Raw genomic sequence first — 26850 nt, forward strand, 5'->3', positions numbered from 1 at the left:
GTGGGGGCCACTTCAATCCTGAGTCGTGACCAGTGGCATACCAAGGGGGGTGGGCGGTCCGCCCTGGGTGCAGCCTTATGGGGGTGCACAGCCGGACAGGTCTGGAAAATTCCTGGACTCGATGGCACTCAGCGGCATCGGCGCCTCCCCTGCCCTGCGACAGCACTCAAGTTCGGCCTCCTTTTCCCGGGCATCAGCAGAACTTCAGATCGGCAACAGGTGCTCAGTCAAAAGCTTCCTCTGACTCAGCTTCCTGTTTCCGCCCAGGCAGTTCAGTCAGGGGAAGCTTTTGACTGAGCACCTGTTGCTGATCTGAAGTTCTGCTGATGCTGAGAGGAGGCCGAACTTGAGTGCTGTCGTGGGACAGGGGGGGGGCGCTGATGCCAATCAGTGCCATCGCGGGGGGGGGGGGGTGTCTTGCCGATCTTGTTGCCAAAATCAGAAAGGTGAGGGAGAAAGGTGGGCCTGTGGTGGATGGAGAGACTGAGAGAAGGGGACAGATGATGGAAGTGGGGAAAAGAGAGAGAAGGGCAGATGATGGAAGTTGGGAGAAGGGGCAGATGATGGAAGGAGGGGGGAAAAGAGAGAAGGGGCAGATGATGGGAGGGGGGGAAAGAGAGAAGGGGCAGATGATGGAAGTGGTGAGAAGGGGGAGAGAGAAGGGGCAGAAGATGGAAGTGGGGAGAAGGGGGCAGATGATGGAAGTGGGGAGAGAGAAGGGGGCAGATGATGGAAGTGGGGAGAGAGAAGGGGGCAGATGATGGAAGTGGGGAGAGAGAAGGGGGCAGATGATGGAAGTGGAGAGAAGAGGGCAGAGGATGGAAGGAGGGGATAAATAAAAGGAGGGCACATGGGGGAAAAGGATTGAGTTAGGGAAATACTGGAGGGGGTGAGGGAAAGAGGTGGCGAGCTGTAGGTAGACAGTAAAAAAGGAAATTGATGAGAGGGTAGTAAGAACGTAATCTAGATGGATGCAGAAAATAAATTGAGAAGGAAAATGAGGGAAGAAAGGGATTGCAGAAGAGAGGTATGGGAGAAGGAAGGAGATGAGAGAGATGCCAGACCAATGGGGGTGAAAGGAGAGATGGAAGGGGGAGGCATACAGTTTCTAGAAGGGGCATAGGAGAGAAGATGCCATATAGGGGCAGAGAGATGGCAGACAGTGGATGGAAGGAAGAGAGTAACAAGAAGATGAACGCAGAAAACCAGAGAAGACAAAGGTAGAACAAAAATTTTCTATTTATTTGTTGCTTTAGGAGACATGTGTCACTGTTTCTGTGGTGTTGCATTGTATGCAGGGTCCAGCTTCTTGCTGGTTCAATTTAAACCTTTGTCTATGTATTTCTATTTTATCCCCCCTTTTACAAAACTGTGGAGCGTTTTTAGCGCCAGCCGTGGTGGTAGCAGCTCTGATGCTCAGAATTCTATGAGCGTCAGAGCTGTTACCACCGTGGCTAAAAATCCACACTACAGTTTTGTAAAAGAGGAAGGGGTTAGTTTGTGATGACATATTGCATACTAGGCGAAGGCATTTCTGTGTTCTGTGTGTTCGAAAGACATGGTTTTCTGTTAGGATTGATGGTGTAGGATTGATCTGTACTAGTCTGGCTTGTTTAGTTTTACAATGGATGTATTGATGTTGTACTGATCACTGCATATGTAAGATGCTGCCTTTTCCTAGGTACTCATGTGTGACATGTGGCTTGTTACTAAAAATCATGTTTTTTGTACAGATGGGGGGTGGTGGGTGGTGCCAAAAAATGATGGGCCCCGGGTGTTACATATGCTAGGTATAAAAACACAGATATATTGAAAACCGATGTATGTAAATTAACACTTTCAATTGGTGACTACTATAATTGTAGGACAAGTTAGTAATAAAGTTTTGCAGAGAAATATATATGTGAGACTAGTATCAACTCCAAATATGCTCAAAAAGAAGGAAAAAAGCCTCAGAAAGAGGTCCTCCCACCGCCACAAAGGTGGATAACAAGGTGGTTAGACGATAACCTCATAGGCAAAACCTTCATTGATGTGAGTAATTTTGAACAAAAACTTGTACTTCACATATATAAATAATTTAATAGATAGAGGAAAAACCACTTATCTTAAACTGATCGGCACACCGACGGAGGCCAGCTTTTCACCGACAAGTTGCATCAGGGTGTGACCCGACCGATCAGTCTGCAAAACAAAGAAAAATAGAGGAAACTTCAGCAATTTCTCAATGTATTTTGACTTTTATGAATATTGACACGTACCTTAAGAGAGCGGAAACTACCGTTTCCGCTCTCTTTTTAGATTAACTTCCGGTAGTGATGTCATACCGGGGGTATTTAAATTCAAGAATTCCAAAACCGCCCCATGGCAGCCATCTTTTTTGGACTCTTTTGAAGCAGTAGTTTCCGTTCTCTTAAGGTACGTGTCAATATTCATAAAAGTCAAAATACATTGAGAAATTGCTGAAGTTTCCTCTATTTTTCTTTGTTTTGCAGACTGATCGGTCGGGTCACACCCTGATGCAACTTGTCGGTGAAACGCTGGCCTCCGTCGGTGTGCCGATCAGTTTAAGATAAGTGGTTTTTCCTCTATCTATTAAATTATTTATATATGTGAAGTACAAGTTTTTGTTCAAAATTACTCACATCAATGAAGGTTTTGCCTATGAGGTTATCGTCTAACCACCTTGTTATCCACCTTTGTGGCGGTGGGAGGACCTCTTTCTGAGGCTTTTTTCCTTCTTTTTGAGCATATTTGGAGTTGATACTAGTCTCACATATATATTTCTCTGCAAAACTCTATTACTAACTTGTCCTACAATTATAGTAGTCACCAATTGAAAGTGTTAATTTACATATGCTAGGTATGCCACTGGTCGTGACACGATCGGTGTCCTTAGTGAATCTAGCCCTAAGTTACTTGCCCAGGCTCACAAGGAGCAGCATGGGATTTGAACCCACATCTTCAGGGTGCGGAGGCTGTAGCTCTTACCGCTATGACAAAATGGAATACATCTTTTTCTAGATGTCTTTTTTTTAATCGTGAAGCAGCTGAGTTACAAGAGCTCCTTATGCTTAGAAATACTGGGGAACGGGCTCTCATTTCAAGTCAAACTTCACAAAAGACTGAACGCTGCAAAGTTCCAAAGAACGCAGTTCCACCACTTTCCTAAAAAAAAAAAAAAGCAGCTGCTGCCTTTTAAGTTTTTCTTCCCTCTCTCCCTTACTATTTAGGGACGAACAGGATCCAGCAAAAGGAACAAGTGCAGAACAAGCTCTAAGGATCACTCAAAGTATTTCCTCAACTCCGCTGCCTCGGCCGCCATGGCCTCCTCGGAGCGCCACCTCTCGGAAGAGTCCTCGCTGGCCTCCTCGCTCTCTTCCAACTTCTCGTAGACGCCGTCATTGCGCGGCAGATCTCCAACCCGGCGGGGCAACACGTGCACGTGGACGTGCGGGACGGTCTGGCCGGCCGCGGGTCCGTCCTGCAGGGAGATGGTGAGCGAGGTGCCGCCGAAGTGACGCTCCACGACGCCGGCCACGCGCTGCGCGGTGCCGAACAAGTCCGCCACCTCCTGCGGGCTGAGGTCGCAGAAGCGGGGGGCCGGACGCAGTGGGCACACCAGCACGTGACCCGGCAGCACCGGTCTCCGGTTCACCAGGGCAAACGAGAGCTCCGTCCGCAGGAAAACCACCGAGGGCTTGATAAGGTGCGGCCCGAAGCGGAGCAACATGCCGGCTTCAGCTGCGGATCTGACGCGCTGTAATGAAGTCTCATTGGCAGTCCAGAACCTATTCCCTCTGACCCTTTAGTTTACTTCCTCTACTACACAGGCGCAGTTCTGTACTTCCCAACCTGCTCTATGAACCAAAGATTAAAAGTCGTGTGTAGATATCTCCCAATCAACTCTGCTTATGAGTCTAGGAGTCGTACGTTTTAGGAAATGTTTTTAACCTGCGTCTCGACAGGAAGACTCAACCGTTAAAGCACTCCTATCCACGTGCCAGTCTGGGAACCGTGACGTCAGGCGTAGAAGTTTTCCCAAGCGTGACCTTGCCTGCTGTTCTCTGATTGGTCCTTTGGCGGCTGTCAGCGCGCTGAGTGTTCTATTTTGTGTACGGCGCTCGTGGTTGCTGCTATTCTGCAGAATGAGTTGGAGAGGTTTGGAGTTTGAAATGGAGCAGGCAACGATTTGGGCTGTGCTGTCCTATGGAAGCTTGGTGCATGCTGTGTCTGGGGCCATGGTGAGCAGCGTGTGGGGTGAACCAGTGTGCGCAGACTGGGGGAGGGGGGGAAGAATCGGAGTAATAGGAGTGAAGCGTTTGTCCCGTGTTTGTTTTCTTCTTTTACATTTTCATCCTAGTAGTTTGTGCTATTTGCAGTTGTCTGTCTTCTATTTTAGACCGAGATCTTTCAAAAACCAGCATTGATATGATGTTCCTGCTGAACCTCAAAACTGGTGGTTACTAAGGTTTCATTAAAATATGTTAGTATAGTAGCCCGAGTTAACTTTTGTCAGCTGTTAGGCTGCCTGTAGTTATTGGGTTGGGGCAAAGTTTGCTACAGCTTGTTTAAATCAAGTTAGTATTTTTAAAATGATTCAGAAGTAGTTAACAAATCTTGCTTTTTTAAAACTATATTTTATATGATAGAAAAGGCTGGGTGACATTTTCATGATCCATAGTTTTATTTTTTAGGTATATAAGCATCCATGTGGTTATGATTTCTAACCAATGGCTAGACTGCTTTTAAAATGACCACAGTGTGCTCTGATGTCTGTGGAATTTCACAATCTGTTTTTAGGTACATTTCAAAATGTATGAAAGCTTAGATAGGTTTTACTAATCTTGCTGGTTTTGCTTTTCTGCTTCAACAAGTTTGGATCAGGCTTTGTAAGAAATAATTAGAAAAGTGGAAATTATTATTGTTAAATGATAGATAGTCAAGTGATGTATTAAAATTTCATCTGTCAATTATTTATACACTTGATGTATGTTGCAAAATGAATAAGAAAAGTGGAAATTGAAGCGAGGCCATAATGTTTGGAAAATGTAGCTTAACAATGCTATTTATCTGTTTATCTTTTGACTTTGAGTAGAATAGGGATGGACTAAAGAATTTTCAGACCCAAAAATAAAATAACTTTTTTTTATTGGCGAAGTATCAACTTCAAAAGTACCGGATACAGATCCTTGTTTTGACGAGAAACTGCCTGCCTCAGGAGGTTACAAAATGTTCTTTCAAATGTGTTGTAAATATAAGATATAGTTGTAGCAACCAAATATTCAAATCTGGGGGCTTATTTGTGAAAGTGAATTACAATATAATCTCAAAAAAACTACTCACTTCTAAAATCTTCTGTGAGCAAGTGCAAAGTGATGCATGTGGGAAAAAGGAACCCAAACTATAGCTACATAATGCTGGGTTCTATGTTAGGAGTCACTGCCCAGGATAAGGTGTCATTGATAAGGATACATTGAAATCCTTAATTTAATGTGCAGCGGCAGCTAAGAAAGCAAATAGAATGTTAGGAATTATCAGGAAAGGAATGGAAAACAAAGATGAAAATGTTATAATGCCCTTGTATCGCTCTAAGGTACGGCCACACCTCAAATACTGTGTGCAATTCTGGTCACCTAAACTCAAAAAAGATATAGCGGAATTAGAAAAGGTACAGAGAAGGGTGAAGAAAATGATGACTTCAAGGAGAGGCTAAAGCGGCTAGGGGTCTTCAGCTTGGAGAAGAGACGGCTCAGGGGTGATATGATAGAGGTCTATAAAATACTGAGTGGAGTGGAAAGGGTAGATGTGAATCACTTGTTCACTCTTTCTAAAAATACTAGGACTAGGGAGCATGCAATGAAGCTACTAAGTAGTAGATTTAAAACAAACTGGAGAAAATATTTCTTCACACAATGTGTAATTAAACTCTAGAATTCTTTGCTGGAGAATGTGGTGAAATCAGTTAGTTTAACAGGGTTTAAAAAAGGTTTGGATAATTTTCTACAAGAGAAGTCCATAGGCCATTATTGAAATGACTAGGGGAAATCCACTGCTTATTTCTAGGATAAGCAGCATAAAATCTGTTTTATTACTTGAGATCAGATAGGTATTTGGGACCTGAGTAGGCCACTGTTGGAAACAGGATGCTGGGTTTGATGGAACTTCGGTCTGTCCCAGTATGGCAATTCATATGTGTTTATCTTTGTATAACTTCAATATAAATACATGTTAATTGTGATTTTATATATTGCTTTTTATGATTGTATAAGAATGAAAAGATGAAAATTTGGCGTTTCTTTATTCCCTCGGTTTCCTTTCCCTTCCCTTTCCAGCTCTCCCCCCACAGAGTCAGCACCTCTCTTCCTTGTCCCCTGCTCCCCTTGGTTCAGAATATAGAGTTGCATGGGGACAGAAATTTCACCCATCCCCCAATGAAATCTAAACTATGCCCACCTGTACCCACTAAGATCCAATTAATCTCCTCCATCCCCGCCTGTACCTGCAGGAGTCAACACTATTATTTTCTTGCTCGCAGCCCTGCTTCCTCTCAACTCCAGGCCTCTCATGCTTTTTTTTTCCCAATGGTATTCACTATTCAATCAGTGAGTATTCCAAGTTTGTCTACTGTTCCAGCTGCCTCTCTTGTCATTTCAAGCCTCATTCTGGTGCCCCAGTAGCCTCTCTTGATGCATTATAAGCCTCTTTCTGGAGTTACCAGAGATTTTGACTACAATCCATGGGAATCCTGTGGCAACTTCTTCAATCCTCACAGGAATTCTGTAGAATTTTTGCAATTCCCATTTCCATGCAGCTCTCTATTCTCCCCTTCCTCCCCCCCCCCCCCCCCCCCCCCCAAAAAAAAAAAAAATAGCTCTCTGCCTTTTTGGGAGCATAGTAACATGATAGATATCGGCAAATAGAGACTAAAATGGCCTATCTAGTCTGCCTGGTTAGAAGTTCAGGGTTATAACTTCTGTTTTCTGTAGGTTACCTGCCTGTATTGTTTTTGAAGCGCAAGCAAGTTATTTTGCTGCTGTTCTGAGTGTAGGTGTCCAATGTTTGGTTCCCATCCTTTTGCTCTTAAAGGAACCTCTTTCTCTGTCTCATGCCTTTTTGCAGGTCACTACCATTTTTGTCCCTTTTCTCCTCTGGTGTGCGTTAAGAGGCATCCTCTATGCTTTCAGTGAAGAAATATTTCTCTGCTAAGAGGTGCACATTTTACCCTAAAGAACTCTTCTGCCAATTCTAGATTTCGTTTCTTTAATCTAGTTACCCCCTATGCCTGGAACAAATTATCCGAGTTTGTCTGCCAAGCCCCTTCCCTTCCCTTGTTTAAAAACAGATTGAAAGCCCATCTTTTTGATATAGCCTTCAATCCGTAACCCTACTCCCCACTGCCCTCCAATCCAGCCAGCAGATTAACCGTTCTCCTTAACTGTATCCATGACATCCTGTTTGTCTGTCTTGTCTGTTTAGATTGTAAAATTTACAAGTTCTGAGGTTACATATAAATCTGACTTAAGAACAGCTTTAAAAATGTAACTCATTCTTAACCCGGAGACTGCCTGTAACTTGTCACGAGCAACAATTGAAAAAAGTGTGAACTAAATCCCAAACCACATGTTTCAAGTTCTGACCCAGTATATCAATGTGCTTTTTCAATCCTTTCAGGGTGGTATGACAGCAATGACAGTGTTTTATCCTTTGGACACAGCCAGACTTCGACTCCAAGGTAAACATTTGGACATTTTTCCCTCCCTACCCCTTGTCTTTATTTTGTAACTCAAATTATCATACTTGGATTGGCCATGTAAGTTACTTGCAGATAATCCTAATGTAACCCCCTCCTTCTCATACTGAGGTAAAAGATATGCCTCTTGAAATAAGATTTATTTTGTAGTCGTGAACACCGAGGGTTAAATTGATACCTTTCCCCAGGAGAACGAGTGAATTATATAAAAAAAATAATATCTACTATAATAAAATGCTAAGCGCGCATGCGCACTCCTACCTGCGTGTTCCGTGATCCATAGGTCCATGGCAGGAGAGCACATGCGCACTTACAACGGGCCCACACTCGAGCGCTGTGCACGCCCGAACTCACAGCCACACCTGTTGAATGAGCCGCATGCAGACGGGGATCGTGGGAGGAGGCACTGTGCCAAGTGCTGCACAGGTACTTGAGGGGGAGGGACATACCGCTTCTCCTGCACATACCGGCACAAACCTCCCTCCAGCATTGGCAGCTGCAGCATGCTAAACAGGCTGCTTCGCGGCTTTCTCCTGCCAGTGAGTCCCTCTGCCGTGTCACTGATGATGTCGTCAAGGGAAAAGGAAGGGGGAAAGAAAGGAGGAGATGCCATATGGAGCACAGAGAGAGAGAGGGCGGACACTGGATGGAAAGAGAAGAGAGGACAGTGAATGGAAGGGGCAAGACAGAGGGTGAACAGTAGATGGAAGGGGTAGAGAGTAGAGAATGACACGGTGAAAAAATTGGTCCCCGTCACCGCCCCGTCCCCGTCTCACCATCCTCTGCACCGCCCCGTCACCGCCATTCCATTCACCGCCCCGTCACCGCCACTGCCATCCCATTCACCGCCCCGTCACCGCCACTGCAACCCCATTCACCGCCCCGTCACCGTCACCGTCGCATACATAAAAGCCTCAAACGGGTACGATTTTATATAATTTTCTTTATTTACGTTTAAAGGAAACATTCTGTAAAACTTTAAAACTTAGTTAAATATTAGTTAATAACTATACAAAAACAAAACACGCAGAGAAAAAATTAATTAATATAAATTCTCAAAACTGACACATTTTGATCACTAAATTTAAAATAGTTATTTTTCATACAATTTTTCAATCACTAATCTTCCACCACCCCTTAGGTACAATTATTCCAAGGAACCCCAATGGCCAAAATTAGAACCCATGAAGGGACACAGAGCGTAGAAGTCTGCTTGGTGTTCTCTTTAAGTCTCAACTACTGGAGTTGCCATTGAAGCATATTCTAATCTGTCTTGCCATACATGAGACACACACTGTAGAAATCTGCCTGACTTTGTTCTAATGTTCCAACTACTGAAATTGCTGTTGAAGCCCTATCTAACACATCCTAATCTGTCTTACCACACATGGAACAAAGACCATAGAAGTCTGTTCAACACTGGCCTTACTGTAGTTCCTCACAGCCAGATAGATTCCTATTTATATAGACTGTCTCAGAAAATATATACAGAGCTGAATTCATCAGGACAAAAAGAAACCTGTTGGTTCATACTATGAAGTCTGTTCAACACTGGCCTTACTGTAGTTCCTCACAGCCAGAGTCACTGTATAAGCAGTGCTGCAAGTCTCCCCTCCCCCCAGCGATCACGGCAGGAGGGCACCCAACCCCTCCTGTAGACCCCCCCAACGGCCCTCCCGACAATCGCAGCAGAAGGGTACCCAACCCCTCCTGCTGGACCCCCCCCCCCAACGACCCCTCCCACCCCGGAACCCCCTTAGTCTTACTTTCCAAGTTGGACCGGACAGCTCCTCGCTCGTCTGGCCAGCAGGCCTGCCTCCGTCCAAATGAGGCGGGCCCGCCCCTACCCTGCCCAACCAACAGGATCCTAGGGCCTGATTGGTCTAGGCACCTAAAGCCACTCCCGCTATAGGAGGGGCCTTAGGTGCTTGGGCCAATCAGGCCCTAGGATCCTGTGGGTTAGGCAGGGGAGGGGAGGGGCGGGCCCGCCTCATTTGGACGGAGGCAGGCCTGCTGGCCAGACGAGCGAGGAGCTGTCCAGTCCAACTTGGAAAGTAAGACTAAGGGGGTTCCGGGGTGGGAGGGTTCGTTGGGGGGGGGTCCAGCAGGAGGGGTTGGGTACCCTCCTGCCGGCGATCTTAGGGGAGGCCATTGGGAGGACCGGCAGGAGGGGTTGGGTACCCTTCTGCTGCGATTGTCGGGAGGGGTTGATCTGACAAATGAGGAGCACGGTGAAACACAGGTAAATAGCGGTTTCTAGAAGGGGGTACATTGGCCCGCGGGGACAAACCTGTTCACCGTTTCTGCGGTCGGTGAATGGCCTTGTCCCCGTCACCGCAGCGACTTCTATTTTTCTTCCCCGTTTTCGGCGGTGACCCGCGGCTTAAATGCGGTGGCCGCGGGTAAACCGTCACCGTGTCATTCTCTAGTAGAGAGAGGGAGACAAACACTGAGTGGAAGTGTGGGGGACAGGGGGAGCAGATGTTGGAAGGAAGTGGGGAGGAGAAAGAAAAAAGGGCACATGCAGGATTGAGGGAAGAGGATAGAGTTAGAAATAAAGATAGACAGACAGGGGGCCAGGGAGAGACACAGACAGAAAGAATGACAGACAGACAGCATCCAAGGAGAGAGAGACAAATTTAAAAAAACAACAGACAGACAGACATCTACTCTAGCACCCGTTAATGTAATGGGCTAAAACACTAGTATAATAATAAAATGTAATATAAACTGGAAATAAAAATGTTAATTAAACCATAAACAAAATAGATATAAAGAAGCACTAAGGATTCAAAATTTAAAATAGAAATAAAATTTAATAAACAAATGCTGTATATCATATCTAGACAATGAAATTCTACTTCCCCTCTGTACAGTTCTTTTTTTCCCCCAGATTAGGGTACTTGAGGCTTTCTGTCCTTTCTGTGTAGGGGTACCACGTTGGCGCGCTGTTGCTAGCAGACTCTCTTCCTGAAACCAACCTACTACTCTAACTAAAACCAAATCAATAAGAAAAAACCCTATCCTAAATCTAATAACCTCACAGTTGCCTAAAATACTTTCTAAGCTAGGAAAAAAAGATAATTGATGTTCCCTATACTCTTTCCCTCCCCAAAATTTCCTATATATAATCACAAAACTCATCCTTCCTCTAAACATTTCATGCATATAAATCTTTTACAAAATCCCAAAAATCTTTACAGAAATTATTCCCAGAAAAAGATTTCCAAGGCAGTTTCACAACTTTGCTTCACTAATAGTCTTTCACAACATTCCACAGAAATCTGTCACAGGACATCTCATTAACTTCTCTAGAATCCAGCACCACAGATTTATCACTCGGAGAATCTCTCAAAATACTTCTCAGAAGATTCTCGCAGACTATTTCTAGCATCAAAAAGATAATTGATGTTCCCTATACTCTTTCCCTCCCCAAAATTTCCTATATATAATCACAAAACTCATCCTTCCTCTAAACATTTCATGCATATAAATCTTTTTCCAAAATCCCAAAAATCTTTACAGAAATTATTCCCAGAAAAAGATTTCCAAGGCAGTTTCACAACTTTGCTTCACTAATAGTCTTTCACAACATTCCACAGAAATCTGTCACAGGACAACTCATTAACTTCTCTAGAACCCAGCACCACAGATTTATCACTCGGAGAATCTCTCAAAACACTTCTCAGAAGATTCTCGCAGACTATTTCTAGCATCAAAAAGATAATTGATGTTCCCTATACTCTTTCCCTCCCCAAAATTTCCTATATATAATCACAAAACTCATCCTTCCTCTAAACATTTCATGCATATAAATCTTTTTCCAAAATCCCAAAAATCTTTACAGAAATTATTCCCAGAAAAAGATTTCCAAGGCAGTTTCACAACTTTGCTTCACTAATAGTCTTTCACAACATTCCACAGAAATCTGTCACAGGACAACTCATTAACTTCTCTAGAACCCAGCACCACAGATTTATCACTCGGAGAATCTCTCAAAACACTTCTCAGAAGATTCTCGCAGACTATTTCTAGCATCAAATAGTTTCACAGATAAAACAATTCTTTACATCAGCCAGAAAGAAATGTTTTCACCCTTGGATAAATACCAGAATAACATCGCCTACTTGGCACTCTCCCAGAAGAATATGCGGCGATTGCAACTGGTACAAAATGCAGCGTTAGGCTACTTTGTGGACTGAAGAAGTTTGATCACGTAACACCTTCCTATCGAATTCTACACTGGCTGCTGATGGAGGCACGTGTGAAATTTAAGTTTGGTTGTTTTTGCTTCAAAGTACTTTACGGCTTAGCCCCTAAATATATAACAGACCTTTTCTCTTTCACATCCAACAGACCTAGGAGAAGCTCACATCTGAACTTTGTTTCTCCACCGGTTAGAGGTTGTAAATTTAAAAGTCATCACCAACATCTTTTCTCACATCAAGCAGCATTATGGGCTAAATATCTGGAACAACTGTTCGTGCCTACTACTTATAGGGAATTCAGGAAACGCCTAAAACACATCTGTTCCTGAAGTACTTAGGTAACTGACCTATACAATCTTTGTCCTCAACAAATGATCTTTAGAACTGTTAATCACTAACTCTGAACTTTGTTTATTCTATTCAATCTGTAACATCTTTTAATCATTGTAAACTGCATAGAACTTCACGGTCCTGCGGTATATAAACTGTTATTATTATATCAAACCTGAACTTCAACCAAAACCTCCACTAGCCCTCATAAATTGAATGCGAGTAGACAAATTCAGAAGCAAAATATAATTTTTTTTTTTTTTTAAAAAACCCCCAGCATACACACAAGTGATTCACAAAGTCCTAGTCAAAAGATCAACAAATACTGTATACATGACCATAAAGTAAGCTAAACATTTAGGTGCTTCCTTTTATGTGAACACTTATGTGAACACTTGTTACTTCAAGGCAGTGGCATAGCCACAGGTGTTTCTGGGCAATGGCCCACCTACTTTAGGTTCAGTATCACCCAGTGGCAGCATACTTTCAGTGTAGTTGGCAGGGATCCCCCAAGCCTTGCCAGCTGAAGACGTCCTCTTCTGGAAACTTTAGGTCTTGGCACTGGGGAAGCCTGTCGCACACATTCAACAACAAGACACCTGCATCTCTGTCCCCCCACCCTCTCCATAGATATCAGTTCATGCACATGAGCTAAGCATACTTGGGGGATGCAGGTATCAACGGTGGAGATCCTTGTTAGCCAAGGTAAATGCTGGGGAGGAGGGAGGGAATGTGTAGGCACACCCAGAAATTCACTTCTAGCTACAATACTACTTCTAGGACAACAGATATAGTAGGCTTGACCATTGGTTACTTCTCCGAAACCACAAGTTTTTTGCATAAGGATGCCATCTACATCTTTCAGCTCAGCTTCTTTCCCAGTGGGCTGTACCTTGTCTCCTCAGTTTTCCGTTTTTGCAAGCATATTGAGAAGGTGTCTGTCTTTCTGATCTACTCTTGAGTAGATTTTATTGTTTTCAGATTTTTTTTTTTACTTTTGAGGCTTGCGGTGCTCAAGAGGACTCCAGGAGTTCTGGGGCAGCTCTGCCTGGGAGAAGACGCATACTCTCTCAGCTGAAGTCTGCAGCTAACAGGGCAACCCTTTCAGGGAACCTGTTTAGCCATACTGTATTTGCATTTGTGGAGCTTGGAGACCATTCCCCTCGAAGCTAGGCTTGCATCCTGATTTATCAAGAGCTTGAGCAAAGGCTGTTTAGCCCTGTGGAAGTCTGGAAAAGGCTTTAGTGGGTTCCAGCTGCGTTTTCCACTTCCATTGTGGCGCGTGGATTTGTGGTGTCAGGCTCAGTCTGACTGGCAGCCCAAAGATCGCAGTCATTTTCTCCAGATTCCAGCTACAGTGTGAACTGAAGCAGGCAAACAGCACCAGTGCAGTACATTTACCTATAAATCAACCTATTCAAAAAGAGCCTTTGAAGAAACTGTAGTAAAAAGACCATAATTTAAAAAAAATAATAATAATTGTCTAGAGAACTGGAAATCATATATGATTCTTAATATCTAATTAATCTTTTGCTAGAGCCTGGAGTAATCCCTGATAGCAATACAATTAGCTTGAACCTACAGTATAACGTTGGGTAATTCTCTTGAGCTCTGGTCCCTAAGTGACTCTACTTACTTATTTGTTTGTTTGTTTATTTCTCCACCGCTCTTATCCAGAGCGAGTTATATATTAACATACAAAATAAGATATTAATATTTGTTGTTCAAATTAATACAAAAACACACTATAACAAATTACATACTTACATATAAAATCAAATTGCATATGACATACACATCTTATCAACGATGAATATTATTTAAGGCAACAAAAACTAGCGAAACCTTAATATATATCAAAATATAAAATTACATAAGGTATACAAGATGCCCCAATAACAGACATTATTATGCCAGATAAAACAGACCAGACCATCGAACACCTCCATGAGCAATACTCAGCACACAACAGTCATCACTCCTTCTCCCTCAGCCTAACCCAGACCCTATATTTCATCTTACAGAACAGGTGTCTTTTCAGCATTTTCTTAAAGTTCTGTAAATTTTGCTGTTGGCGAATGTATCATGGAAGGTTGTTCTACTCCCTGGGGCCGATGCAGTGAAAGACACTATTTCTGGAAGAGGAAAGCCTTAGGTCCCGCACGGATGAAACAGGCAGATCACCATGCTCAATTGAGCGAAGCAGTCGAGCTGGCTCACGCGGCAAGATGCTCTGGACCAGGTGTTTAGGGGCAGTTAGCTTGGCAGTTAGCTAAATAAGCCGCCTCATTGGTCAAGTCAGTCACATGATTGGCTTTTTGCTCATTGTTTTCGAAGGAGGGTTCTGAATATTTATGTGTTTGATTCCAGTGGATGAGAAGCGGAAATCCAAATCAACGCTGACTGTTCTGTCTGAGATTCTTAAAGAAGAAGGGTTGTAAGTATTGGTTTCATCCTTGAATGCATACGGTGAATAGAAATTAATGGAAAGTTCTGAGTATGATCTCAGTTGCCTCAGTTTTGGGAGGAGGATAGTTTTAGGAGGGAGGGACACTTGAGAGGGAAATTTAGGAGAAGTAGAGATAGTTTTGAAGGGTAGAGGATAGTTTTTAGGGGTGAATCTCTAAGGCCTATTGTGTACTGCAGCTATGTCCTTTTTTTTTTTTCTAGACCACCTGGTACAGAAAGGAATGGGACTAATAGGGTAAAGTTGGATTCCTGACCCTAAATAGATTTTGAAGGACTGCCTGACCAAACTGCCTGTTGTGTCTGGAGTTCTATTCTAAACAGTACTTTATTCATAATTAGTTAGGATCCCACCTCCGTATACGACTTTCTGCTTCATTACTTGTTAATTCATGCTTGTATTTTTATTCTTTTCAACCCAATCAAAGTGAGAGAGTCTGTTTGGTGGCAAAATAACTCAGAAAATCTAACAGCATGGGATTATTAGATTTGGCAAGGGTCAAAACCTGTGAAAAAGCATTTAAGTTCAAAAATGGGATAGAGAGGACTAGGGCCAGGATTCACTAAACTGCCAGATCAGGCCTGATCCGGGCAGGTCTGACCAATTCAGAAAACAAAAATATGCAGATAGGGCTGATCGGAGGAACGCCCCCATCTGCCTGCACGCATGCGCAGACCCGATCTAGCTGCGACTTTTTTTTTTTTTTTTTTATTTAAACTTTTGCAGCCCGTGGGTTTAACCCGCTTCGGGTTAAACCCATGGGCTTGCACAGGCAGTCGGGGCAGTGCTGTTACATGCGGCAGCCTCTTCCCTTCAGTGTGAGCCTGTGGGTTTAAAGCGAGGCTGCACTGCGGAGTGCAGCCCTGCTTTAAACCCGCGGGCTCGCACTGGAGAAGGCAGCAGAGCCAGGGGGAGCAGAGAGGACATGTCAGGCAGGCATTCGGGGCAGGCAAGCCCGGGGTGCAGGACCGTGAAAGCCAGGGCTGGCAGATCAGGGCTGCAGGAGGCGTTCGGGGCTGCAAGAGATCGGCACTGACAGGGCAGAGAGCAGGGCTTCAATAGAACAGGAGAGTCAGAAGGATGTTTTCGACTGCTCCCCAGCAGTCACTTTTTCTGTTGATCGGCCATCCCTGTCCAATGTGAAATTTTGTGTGGTGAATCGAGTCGCTGTCCAATTTGCATGCGTTTCTCCTCATTTGCATGCACTGATTCGAAGCGGATCGCAGGAGAGGTAAGTGAATCAGGTCAGAGTGAAATTTGCTCGTTAAGGGGTCGCAAACCGATCGGTACACGATAGGTTTGCTTAGTGAATCTAGCCCTAGGTGTTCCAGACAAGCTCCCCAAAACAATGACCCAATGCATTTCTATGAAAAGAAGTACAATACACAGAAAAGTCAATGACACCACAAAAGAGTGTACACGCCAATAGAACTGGGGCAGATGATTCTTTATTCACTAAAAGGACACGACACTGCCAGTGTTTCAGCTGGCATCAGCTGCCAGTGTTTTAGCCTGCATCAGGGGTTGTTTACCATGATCTGCACTCAACAACCACTTTGTTTGTTTGTTGAGTGCAGATGATACAGGCCAAGAGCCGAAACATTGGCAGTGTCAGGTCTTTTTAGTGAATAAAGAATCCCAGTTTTATTGGCGTGTACACTCTTTTGTGGGTGTCTACGAAAAGAAGTTCCAGTTTCTGCAGTATAAAAACTTAAGATATAGTGAAACAGCACCTCTACCTCTATTCTTATAGAAGTGCATCAGAAATTTGCCCCGTGGCAAATTTAATCTCATACTGTTAGATTTTCTGAGAGTTATTTTGCCTCCAGACAAACTTTCTTGACTTTGATTGGGTTAAAAGAATGAAAATACAAGCACGAAGTAACACTTGTAATGAAATAGAAAGTCTTTTAAGAAGGGAGGTTCTTGACCAGGGATGTCCAAAAGGTCGATCGTGATCGACCAGTACATCTCAAGGACAACGTGAATCGATTGCGGAAACCATCCCAGGCTCCGCGATAGACTTGCATTGCCTTTGCGTTCTCCCTGCTTCCCCGACACTGCAAAACCAAGTCTGTGCAGCCACTGCACAAGCTCAGGGCCCACAAGCCTTCCCCCACCCCCACTGATGTCAATTCTGACATTGGAGAGGAAGTTCCAGGCCAGCCAATCACTACCTGGCTGGCCCGGAACTTCCTCTCTGACATCAGAATTGACGGGGGGGGGGGGAGGAAGGCTTGTGGGCCCAGCGCTACGGGCTTGGTTTTGCGGCGTCAGGGAAGCAGGGAGAAATCAGCAGCGGTGGATTTGGGAGGGCAGGAAGAGAGAAAGAAAGACAGATAGAAAGAAAGAAAGGGAGAGAGAAAGAAAGGGGAGGGGGCAGGGAGAGAGAAAGAAAGAGTTTAAAGTTGGGGGTGTTGGGAGTGTGATGGGTGACAAGAGGCAGGCAGGGAGAAAGGAAGAAAAAGTTGGACTCGTGGGAAGGACAGGGAGAGATAGTTGAGGAATGGAATGAGGTCTGGAGGAGAGGAAGCATGCAGGAGGCAGAAAGAAGGGAAGAAATATTGGATGCACAGTCAGAAGGAAGTGCAACTAGAGACTCATGAACTCACCAGACAACAAAGGTAAGAAAAATTATTTTATTTTCAATTTAGTGATCAAAATGTCTGTTTTGAGAATTTATATCTGCTGTCTATATTTTGAATTATGGAATCTGGTTCTTTGCATGAGAGCAGCTGCTAAGAAGCATAGAAACATAGAAGATAACGGCAGAAAAGGGCCACAGCCCATCAAGTCTACCCACTCTATTAACCCACCCCCTTGAGTCTGAGTGCTAGTGACCTTGACTTGACCCTCGTAGGGATCCCACGTGGATGTCCCATTTATTCTTAAAATCGAGCACGCTGGTGGCCTTGATCACCTGCACCGGAAGTTTGTTCCAGTGATCTACCACCCTTTCCGTGAAGAAATACTTCCTGGTGTCACCACTAAATTTCCCCCCTCTGAGTTTGAGCAGTGGTCCTGTACCAGGGGGGAGACCCCATGATGCACTGGCTTTTCAAAGCCTCAGTGCTCTTGGGCATTATTTCCACCTCGCTGAGAGAATTGAAGCCGGAAATTCCTCCAGCTCTCTCGTCTCAGTGCTCAGTTATGAGAGTTCTGTTGCTTCGTGTCCTTTCTCTCATATCTGGACATCACAAAACTGGTCCATGGACCACTGGGATTCCCCAGAGGGGTCCCTGTGTATGGCTAAGACTATGGCCAAGCTTTACCCGATGGCTCCAGTTTTCCAGCAGCTGTTTGTTCAGCTGAAGCTGGATTCACTGGTGGCACAGGTCACCAAACGCACATTCCTGCCTAGTGAAGGAGGTATGAGGTTAAAGGATTTTCTTGACCGTAAAGAGGACTTGCTCCTCAAGAGGAAATTTGAAGCCTTGGCCCCAGAGATTAAAGTGGCAGCTGTGACTTGCCACATCCGCCTATCTCGAGCCTCAGACCCAGAGGACAATGAAGGTCCCCAAAAGCTCCTATTGGGTGAATCATATAGCGGATGCTCTATATGTTATCATCAGAGTTATGAACAAGGTTTCACCCTATGTAATCTCCACTCAATGGATGCTCTGAATGAGACAGTGGACAGGAAATTCTGTCTCTAAAACCACACTGAGCACGCTCCCCTTTCAGGGGCACATGCGATTCACCAAGGGTCTGGATGACCTGATGGCAAGTGTTGCAGACTGTTTTCCCAAGGCCTTACCAGACAACAGATCCCAGATGATTTGAGGTCCAGGATTGGGCAATTTTCGAGGCTCTCACAGATTCCTTCCTTATGTGGCAGACCAAGCGACACAGATGTCCCTTTCAGGGATCTTGTCAGAGGTCCAGCAGAGGCAGGAGACAGCATGCCTTGGGCTCTCGCTCCTCCCCAGCCTCTAAAAAATCAGTGATGCCAAGACAGGGGCCAAACTCCCCAAATAGAAGCTGTTTGGGATGGTTACAAAATAAAGTTCTCTGTCCCCCTTCCAGACCGTTTTGTAGATTCTCCGGCTGGCCAACTGGAGAGAGCCCTCAGGATTCAGGCAATGGTGCAAATGCTAATGGATCTTTGTGCCATAGAGCCGGTTCCAGATGAAGAATTGGGCTTGGGCAGATACTACATATATTTCATCCTGCCAAAGAAAGGCTAAGAGGACTGGAGGCCAATTCTGGACTTCAAGTTAGTCAACATGGTCCTGAAAGTGCCACATTTCTACATGGAGTCCATTCAATTGGTCATGGCAACAGTGGCGCTGGGGGAATTTCTCATCTTCTTCAATTTTGACAGAGGCCTATCTCCACATTTCCATTTTCCCGGCCCACAGGAGATACTTGCAGTTTCATGTGCAACACTTCCAGTTCTTGGCACTCCTCTTCAGCCTAGCAAGCACACCTCTGCAAGGCTGGGATCCAAGTGCACCCATATTTGGACAACTGGCTTATCAGAGCTCCGTCCAAGGAGGAAGGCAAACTGGCAGTTTCAAGAGTAGCGTAACTCCTCTAGGACTTGGGATGGATTGTCAGCTTCAAGATGAGTCAGCTGTTCACATTTCCTCCTGGGAGAAACCAACAACCAATGCCAGCCTTTATGGTGAGAGGGTGTCATTACAATGGACAACTAGTTTAGGGTCATTGAACAGTGGCTCAGCAGAAGTGGTCCATAAATTGCCTGGAACTCGGAGCCATTCAGCTAGCGCTTTAGACACTGGTGAAGTTTCTGGAAGGCAAGACAGTTGGAGTCTTCTCGGAAAGTGTGTCAGCGGTGACCTACATCAATAGTCAAGGAGACACCATAAGTGCCCTGTTGCACCTAGAAGCTGAACTCATTCAGTGGGCAGAAGCTCATTTGCAGGCTCTTTCAGCAGCATACATAGCGGGAGTGGAAAATGTGTAGGCCAACTTTCTCAGTCTTCAGACTCTTGACCTGGAGAAATGGTCTCTGTCTCCTTCAGGTGTTCAACGCCATAATTTTTCGATGGGGGCCTCCACAGATGGATCTGAAGGCCTTGACAGCAGACACAAAGATGACTTGCTTTTTACAGGCGAAGATATGAGCCCAGAAGTGAGGGGTTGGACACATTAGTTCAACTGGAGAAAATGTGGCTGTGGCTGGAGAAAGAGAGAACTCTTATATATGTTTCCCCTATGGCCTATGCTCGGTCAAATCATTTGCAGGATTGAAAGTCATTTAAGGGAGGGAGCCAGAGGGCGCTGAAGCCTGCTCCTCTCTCAGGCAGGTTTTGGTGTGGCACTGAAGATTCTCAAAAGTTTAACACCGTCACTAAACTGTTTTCCAGTGGTTTAGCCTGTATGCATTTTAGCAGCAGATTATCAAACCAGATTATCTCCGTCTTTAGCGAGGTTTCTAGCCGTCTCTGACACTGACATGCAAATGGGCTCTTCAACATTGAAATGAGCCCTCCAGTGGATTCTTAAAAAATGTTGAGCCATTTTCATAAAACAGCATCGGCTTTTGTCAACAAAAAAAGCAACTGGTCCAGGGGTGCCAGTCAGTGTCAGAGACTGCTAGAAAACCCATCTTTGTTGTGATGCAGCTGGAGAAATGCCCATTCTCTCTGCTTCATCACAACATCCCTTCCCTAACATCCTGGCCACGATCCCCCCGGTAGCAGAGGATCTGTATCTGACATGACCTTCTTTTCCTTTCAATTGTATACAGTTTGGCTCTGTATCGTGGATGGTTCCCTGTCATCTCTTCCATCTGTTGCTCCAATTTTGTTTATTTCTACGCCTTCAACAGCCTGAAAGCCATCTGCATCAAAGGTCGACAGTCCAACACTACAAAGGACCTCACCTTTGGGATGATAGCAGGTAAAAAGATCCAAGAAGTGGAGATGTGTCAAAAATATTGTGGTTTTCCCCCAAGCACCTGGCTCTAAGTAGAGTGCTGACAAGCATTTTCTGGTAAATTTCAGCTTAATGTTACCTCCATCTTTGCTAGACTGACCTTTTAATTGCAATATATTCAGGCTACTGTTATACTAACTTATTTCAAACTTTCTCATGTCATGTAATAGACAATTCAGTTGATTTTTGTTTTTTAAGTTTCTTTGTTTATTGAAAGAATCACAAGTACGATCACATGTCATCCAATAGCAAAATAAAAACCCAACAAGAAATGGTGCCCACCCCTTCCACACCCCTATCTTGAAAATAACAAAATAGTATGCACAATACAAACAACCCATGAAACCCCCCCTCGCCCCCCCGAAAAAAAAGTAAGACACTCAATAAGAGAGATCTCTCCACGATTGATAGGAGCTCCATATCTTCAAAAAGAACCTCATCATCAGGTAGATATACGTTTCTTTAAAAGTTAGTCCATGGGTGGCATGTCTGTACACTTCCAATAAATGGCTAAACATAACTGGGCTGCTGTCGCAACAAATGCCACCAACTTCTGGGCATCATTCCACCAGATGTGGAGAAAAGTTCCTTGTCCACATTCCCTCAGGCACAGGCTGTTGCCTGTATCAGTAACAAAAAGATGTTCAAGATGTAGGTTTTATTCAAAATTCAGCTTGATAATCCACTTAAAAGGGGTCCTATAATTAATGGATATAATATGATGTGTGTATTAAACTCATATTTTGTATGTGAAATAAAGTAAAATTAGGTCCAAGTGACATCAGTGGTGTAAATGTGACTGGTGCCGTCATCTATAAATGTGAAAAAAATGGCTGCTGATATGTAAAGTAAGCATTTGAGATGGTGCATGCCAATGAGTAGAGTGCCAAAACCACCAAAATTTAGAGGTGCAAAGTGTTAAGATAAAATTAAAGTGCCAATCCTGCATGTGTGACATACCAAATTATCTTAAAGAGTGATACTTGGATCCCATGGGGAAAGCATGGCCTAACCAAGTATATAAACTGTGAGAGAATTCTGTGAAAAGAGGAATACATACCCTAGGAGTCCTATGATACAATTTAGTGGATTAAAAAGTTAACTCTTTTTTTTTATTTGTGTTGTTTGTGTTGCCTGTACCAAACATCTTCTGGAGGTGCACTGGAGTTTACCATTGAAACAACATTTTGTAACCATGCTCCATCAAATTAGTTGTGATAAAGACTGTCTGAATTCTAACATACACTGCTTCCCACTGCGAAGAGGGTGACCAAGAAGGGCCTCCCATTTGTCTTCATATTTTAACACCAATGACCTGCAAAGAATGAGAGCTCAGTACAGCCAAGATATACGTAAGCCCCACCCCTGTCTCCATGCAGAACACCTTCAAAAGGGCGTTATTCTTCCTATTCAAATGAGGCAGACCTTTCCGATGCATAAAATCTGTAAGTTATTGAAAGTAAAAATACTCTTGAAAGGGTAAGCCATGTTTATCCCAAAGTGCCTCAAAAGAGATTAGAGCTCCTGCAGAAATTAACTGACCAAATATTTGAAGACCCTTCTCTTCCCATCTCCTAAAAACCACAGTAATGCCCCCAGGATGAAAGCCAGAAGCATATTGTATATACCAGGGGTGCCCACACTTTTTTGACTCGCGAGCTACTTTTAAAATGACCAAGTCAAAATGATCTACCAACAATAACATTTTTTAAAAACACAACGCACACTGTACGCATAGAAAATGTTAATTAACATTTCTATTCCGGGGTTTTTTCAAAGAGGTCAAAGCAGATGACTCTATGCACTGTCACCTCAGTAACAACCATACAAAAATAGACAAAATACCCACCCCCCTCCCTTTTTACTAAACCACAATAGCAGTTTTTAGTGCAGGGAGCTGCGCTGAATGCCCAGCGCTGCTCTCGACGCTCATAGGCTCCCTGCGCTAAAAAACACTATTGCGGTTTAGTAAAAGGGGACCATATTGTAAAATATAGGCAGCAGATATAAATTCAGATACATTTTGATCACTAAATTTAAAATAAAATCATTTTTCCTACCTTGTCTGGTGATTTCATTAGTCTCTGGTTGCACTTTCTTCTTCTGACTGTGCATCCAATCTTTCTTTCAGCCTGTATGCTGCCTCTCCTCCACACCTCATTCCCTCCCCCAACTTTTTCTTCCTCTCTCCCTGATCTTTCTTTCTTTCTCTCTTCATGCCCCCTTTCTTTTTTTCTGTTTCTCTTCTTTCCTTCCTTCTCTTGTTTCCCTGCCTGCCCCCTTTCTTTCTTTCTCCCTGCCCTTCCCCAAGCCACTGCCACTGCCATCGGGGAACAAGACCCAAACTCCACCAATGGATAACGCCGCCGCCGCCCCATGCTCTCTCTGCTTTGGGCCAATCAATCTTTCTCTCCCCGACGTCAATTCTGCCGTTGGAGAGGAAGTTCCACCAAGCCAGGCAGCGATTGGCTGGCCCGAACTTCCTCTCCAACGGCAGAATTGACGTCGGGGAGAGGAAGATTGATCGGTCCGCTAGATCGCCAAGGCAAAGTGAGTCCTGGATGATCAACTCACTTTGCCTTGGCGAGCTACCGGTCGATCGCGATCGACCTATTGGGCACCCCTGGTATATACAGTACTCCCCCGAGATTTGCGGAGGTTCTGTTCCAGGAACCCCCGCGAATCTCAAAAAAACGTGAATATGATTTTTCATGGGGGAGCCTTAAGAAGGCAGCGGGAGAGGGCAGCAGGAGAGCAGCTGGAGTGTCCTAAGTGCAGGAAATCACTTGCGGTATACTCCGACCGCCTCTTCCTGCACTATGTTGGGCCTCATCCAATCAGGAGCTGCGTGTCAAAGCGTACCGCGAGTGATTTCCTTCACTTGCAGCGCTCTGGCTGCTCTTTCCTGCCTCTCCCGCTGCCCTCTCCTTGTCGGCGGTTCGCGGTCAGAAAATACCGCGAATGACCGGGACCCTACATCTGGTTAGGAAAAAAGCATCCATATAATTCCCACCCAAAGACAGAGTGCACATAGCTCCATAGGGAGCATCCACCAAAATCAATTTAAGTCTAGAGACCCAGGGAGCCGCCCGAAGCCACAAGTCAAGGCTTGCTCTAGCTGCACCCAGCATTTAGTCAGAGAGGAAGCCCATTTCAGAATCACTTTAAGTTGAGCAGCATAGTATAGTAGTAACTCAAAGTACAGGACCCCATTCTTCCATGTTTGCGCATTGTGTACATTCTAACTCAATTAACCCATGGAGGCTTACATTGCCATATATAGGAGAAAGCCCTCCATTGCAAATTTGGCATAAAAACCTTGGGAAAAGGAAGACAAGCAAAGAAGTAGAGAAAACGAGGGAGTACTACCGTTTTAAGTGCATTAATTGTGCCTACCCATGAAAGGCGCAAACCCTCCCACTGGTCTGTTAGGGTCTGTCAGCAAAAATGTAGAAGAGGAGGAAAATTCAAATGAAAAGGCTTAATCAGATCTGCCAAAATATTGGTCCCTAGATAGTGAATGGAGCGCGGGGCTCACCAAAAGGGGATTGCTTCCTTCAAATCAGTCAAAAAAGCGCTATATACAATTCCCCTGATATTCAGCAGGACTTAGCCAGCTGGGAACGGTTCCAAGACAGCTAAGTCCCATTTGGCCAGCTTTCTGCCGATATTTAACATGAGATAGCCAGCTATCTCCCGCTGAATATTGGACTTGCCAGATAGCCTGATAACCAACTATGTCATACAACATAGCCGGTTACCGTCGATTTTTCATCAGCTGGCTGGCTAAGGTATGCGACCAGATAGACAGGCCTAAAAGGCAGATCTATCTTTGGACGTTAAACTTAGCCGGCCATCCGATGAAAAATGGCTTGGCTGGTTAAGTTCAAGCCGCTGAACTTTTTCCCAGATATTCAGTGCAGGCAACCCTGACAATAAATATCTGGTATTGCTGCCTCTTGTGGTTCAGTATCAGACCCAGTGAGATTTAACACTTGAGACAATAACATTAACTCTAAAACCAGACATTGAACTAAAAACTGTCAAACGTGCCAAAAATAGTTTCTAATGACTTCCATGGCTCAGTGATAGTAAAAAGTATGTCATCCACATATAGCAACATTTTGTGCTCCTTCTCTGCTGCCTGTATGCTTCGAACCTCCGCGCACACCTGAATCCCTTGCTAATGGCTTCACAACCATAGTGAAAAGCAGGGGAGATAAAGGACAGCCTTGGCGGGTACCTTGCTTTAAGGAAAAAAATTCAGAATAATCCCCATTAAATCACAGACAGGCTACGGCATTTATGTTTTTATGTTTATTGGTATCTTAATATACCACCCCCTTTTTTTTTTGAAGAAGTTCAGAGCAGTGTACTTTTTTTTTTTTTTTTTAATCAGGTACTCTTTAATAATAATAATAATAGTTTATTTCTTATATACCGCTATACCGTGAAGTTTGAAGCGGTTTACAATAAAGATACATTTGACAGTACATGGGATAGAAACGGTTTACAATTAAGTGGTTTCCCTATCTGTCCTGACAGGCTCTCAATCTAACTATGGTATCTGGGGCAATGGAGGGTTGAGTAACTTACCCAGGGTCACAAGGAGCGGCACTAGGATTGAACCCACAACCTCAGGATGTTGAGGCTCTAACTACTGGGCCATTATATAAAAAATAAACAAACCTGCTAGTAATAACAAACTTATGCAAGATGACCATTAAAAGAGGCCAAGAGACCTTATCAAAGGCCTTCTCTGCATCAATCACCAGCAAAATCGCTGGAGACGTATAGACTGGAAGATGCTTTATTGAATCCATCACCTCAGAAACAGCTGTAGGCTGAGATAATTGATTCACCTCCCCCTGACAAAGACAAGGTAAAGGCACCAGATCCAAGAAGGCTATAGCCTCCAGCTGCATAGACTCCTATTCAATCAATAGAATTATAGTATTGATAAAAGTTAACAAATTCTTGACAATTCTCAAATTATCTCCACAGGAGGGACTACTAATGACAATGAGTTCAGAGAATTCAAATTCTTCATAGGCACATAGGGAGAAACTAGACCGACAGGCTTCCTCAACCAGATAAACCAGTTTATCCAGACCTTACTTACTGTTAACTATCAAAGGTTAAGGAAAGTGAGTTTTAAGGTCCAGTGTTAAATTTTTTGAAAGAGTTCTGTGAATAGAGAGAAAGAGGTAGCCCATTCCAGAGGAATAGAACCAACAAATAAAAAGCACCCTTTTTTGGTAGATTCCCAATATACATGGGAGGGGTTTAGAAACCCCAATCTGTGGTCATTTAAAGGATCGCAGAGGAAGATGGAATGAGCCTTAAAATAATTTTTAATGGATTCTTTCCTTTTTAGGTTAAATGTGCTTAATTTATTTCCTGTTTCACCATGAGAGTTTAATATTCATTGCACTAACAATGTTCAGTACATCCATCTCTGGAGAATGGTGCTATACCGGGGAATTCTTAGCCTGGTGATGTTAGTAGAGGGTGAGGCTGTACTCGTAACAGTGAGTGCTACATTGGTGGCAGGGACTATGGAACTTGCATCCTCAGTCTAGTTTGAGAAGTTGTCAGTACAATAACTCAGTATAGCTCTTTCTCCTCATATGAATCGGTATTTTGCAGGGTACACAAAAGCAGAACAATGAATTCAAATAGAAGTAAGTGAAAGGGAATCCAGCCTGTTTTGTGTCACCTGCTCCTTTCTCTTTCTTCATGCCATTCCTCTCTCAGGTGTGGTGAATGTGCTGGTAACCACGCCGCTCTGGGTGGTAAATACTCGGCTGAAGCTGCAGGGAGCCAAATTTCGAAATGATGACATTGTGCCAACTAACTACAAGGGCATTCTTGGTAAGTCTTTGAAATTTTAGCATCTTTTTATCTATAAGGAGGCAGAAGATTGGAATGGCTTCCACTTATGGAGGCATAGCCTAATGGTTGGTGCAGTGGCTGAGAACCAAGGGAACCAGGTTTGATTCCCACTATGGTCCTTGGGCTCTGGGAAGTCACTTAACCTTCTTTTGCCCCAGGAATAAAATAAGTACCTGTATATAAATTATTTACATTGTCCAACGCGACACGGACAAGAGGACATGGTTTGAAGCTAAGGGGGGACAAGTCCAGGACAAATGTCAGGAAGTTCTGTTTTACGCAGCGAGTGGTAG

The 26850-nt window shown here is 44.1% G+C and overlaps 2 protein-coding genes across 2 annotated transcripts in view; one reads left to right on the forward strand and one right to left on the reverse strand.

The window, feature by feature from the left end:
- Positions 1 to 3015: 3015 nt before the first annotated feature.
- On the reverse strand, positions 3016 to 3977 carry FHIT (fragile histidine triad diadenosine triphosphatase). The gene has a single exon (XM_033935087.1). It carries the CDS (start codon positions 3731 to 3733, stop codon positions 3284 to 3286), a length of 450 nt encoding a protein of 149 aa, XP_033790978.1. The 5' UTR covers positions 3734 to 3977; the 3' UTR covers positions 3016 to 3283.
- Positions 3978 to 3999: 22 nt separating this feature from the next.
- Positions 4000 to 26850, forward strand: part of SLC25A17 (solute carrier family 25 member 17) — a 54982-nt gene continuing 32131 nt past the window's right edge. Inside the window, exons 1-5 of the mRNA XM_033935086.1 lie at positions 4000 to 4244; positions 7675 to 7735; positions 14662 to 14728; positions 20475 to 20626; positions 26420 to 26536. Coding sequence (XP_033790977.1) covers positions 4149 to 4244; positions 7675 to 7735; positions 14662 to 14728; positions 20475 to 20626; positions 26420 to 26536 — 493 coding nt within the window. The 5' untranslated portion in view covers positions 4000 to 4148. The remainder of the gene's footprint in view (positions 4245 to 7674; positions 7736 to 14661; positions 14729 to 20474; positions 20627 to 26419; positions 26537 to 26850) is intronic.

This window comes from Geotrypetes seraphini, chromosome 2 (assembly GCF_902459505.1).
Source record: "Geotrypetes seraphini chromosome 2, aGeoSer1.1, whole genome shotgun sequence".
NCBI lineage: Eukaryota > Metazoa > Chordata > Amphibia > Gymnophiona > Dermophiidae > Geotrypetes > Geotrypetes seraphini.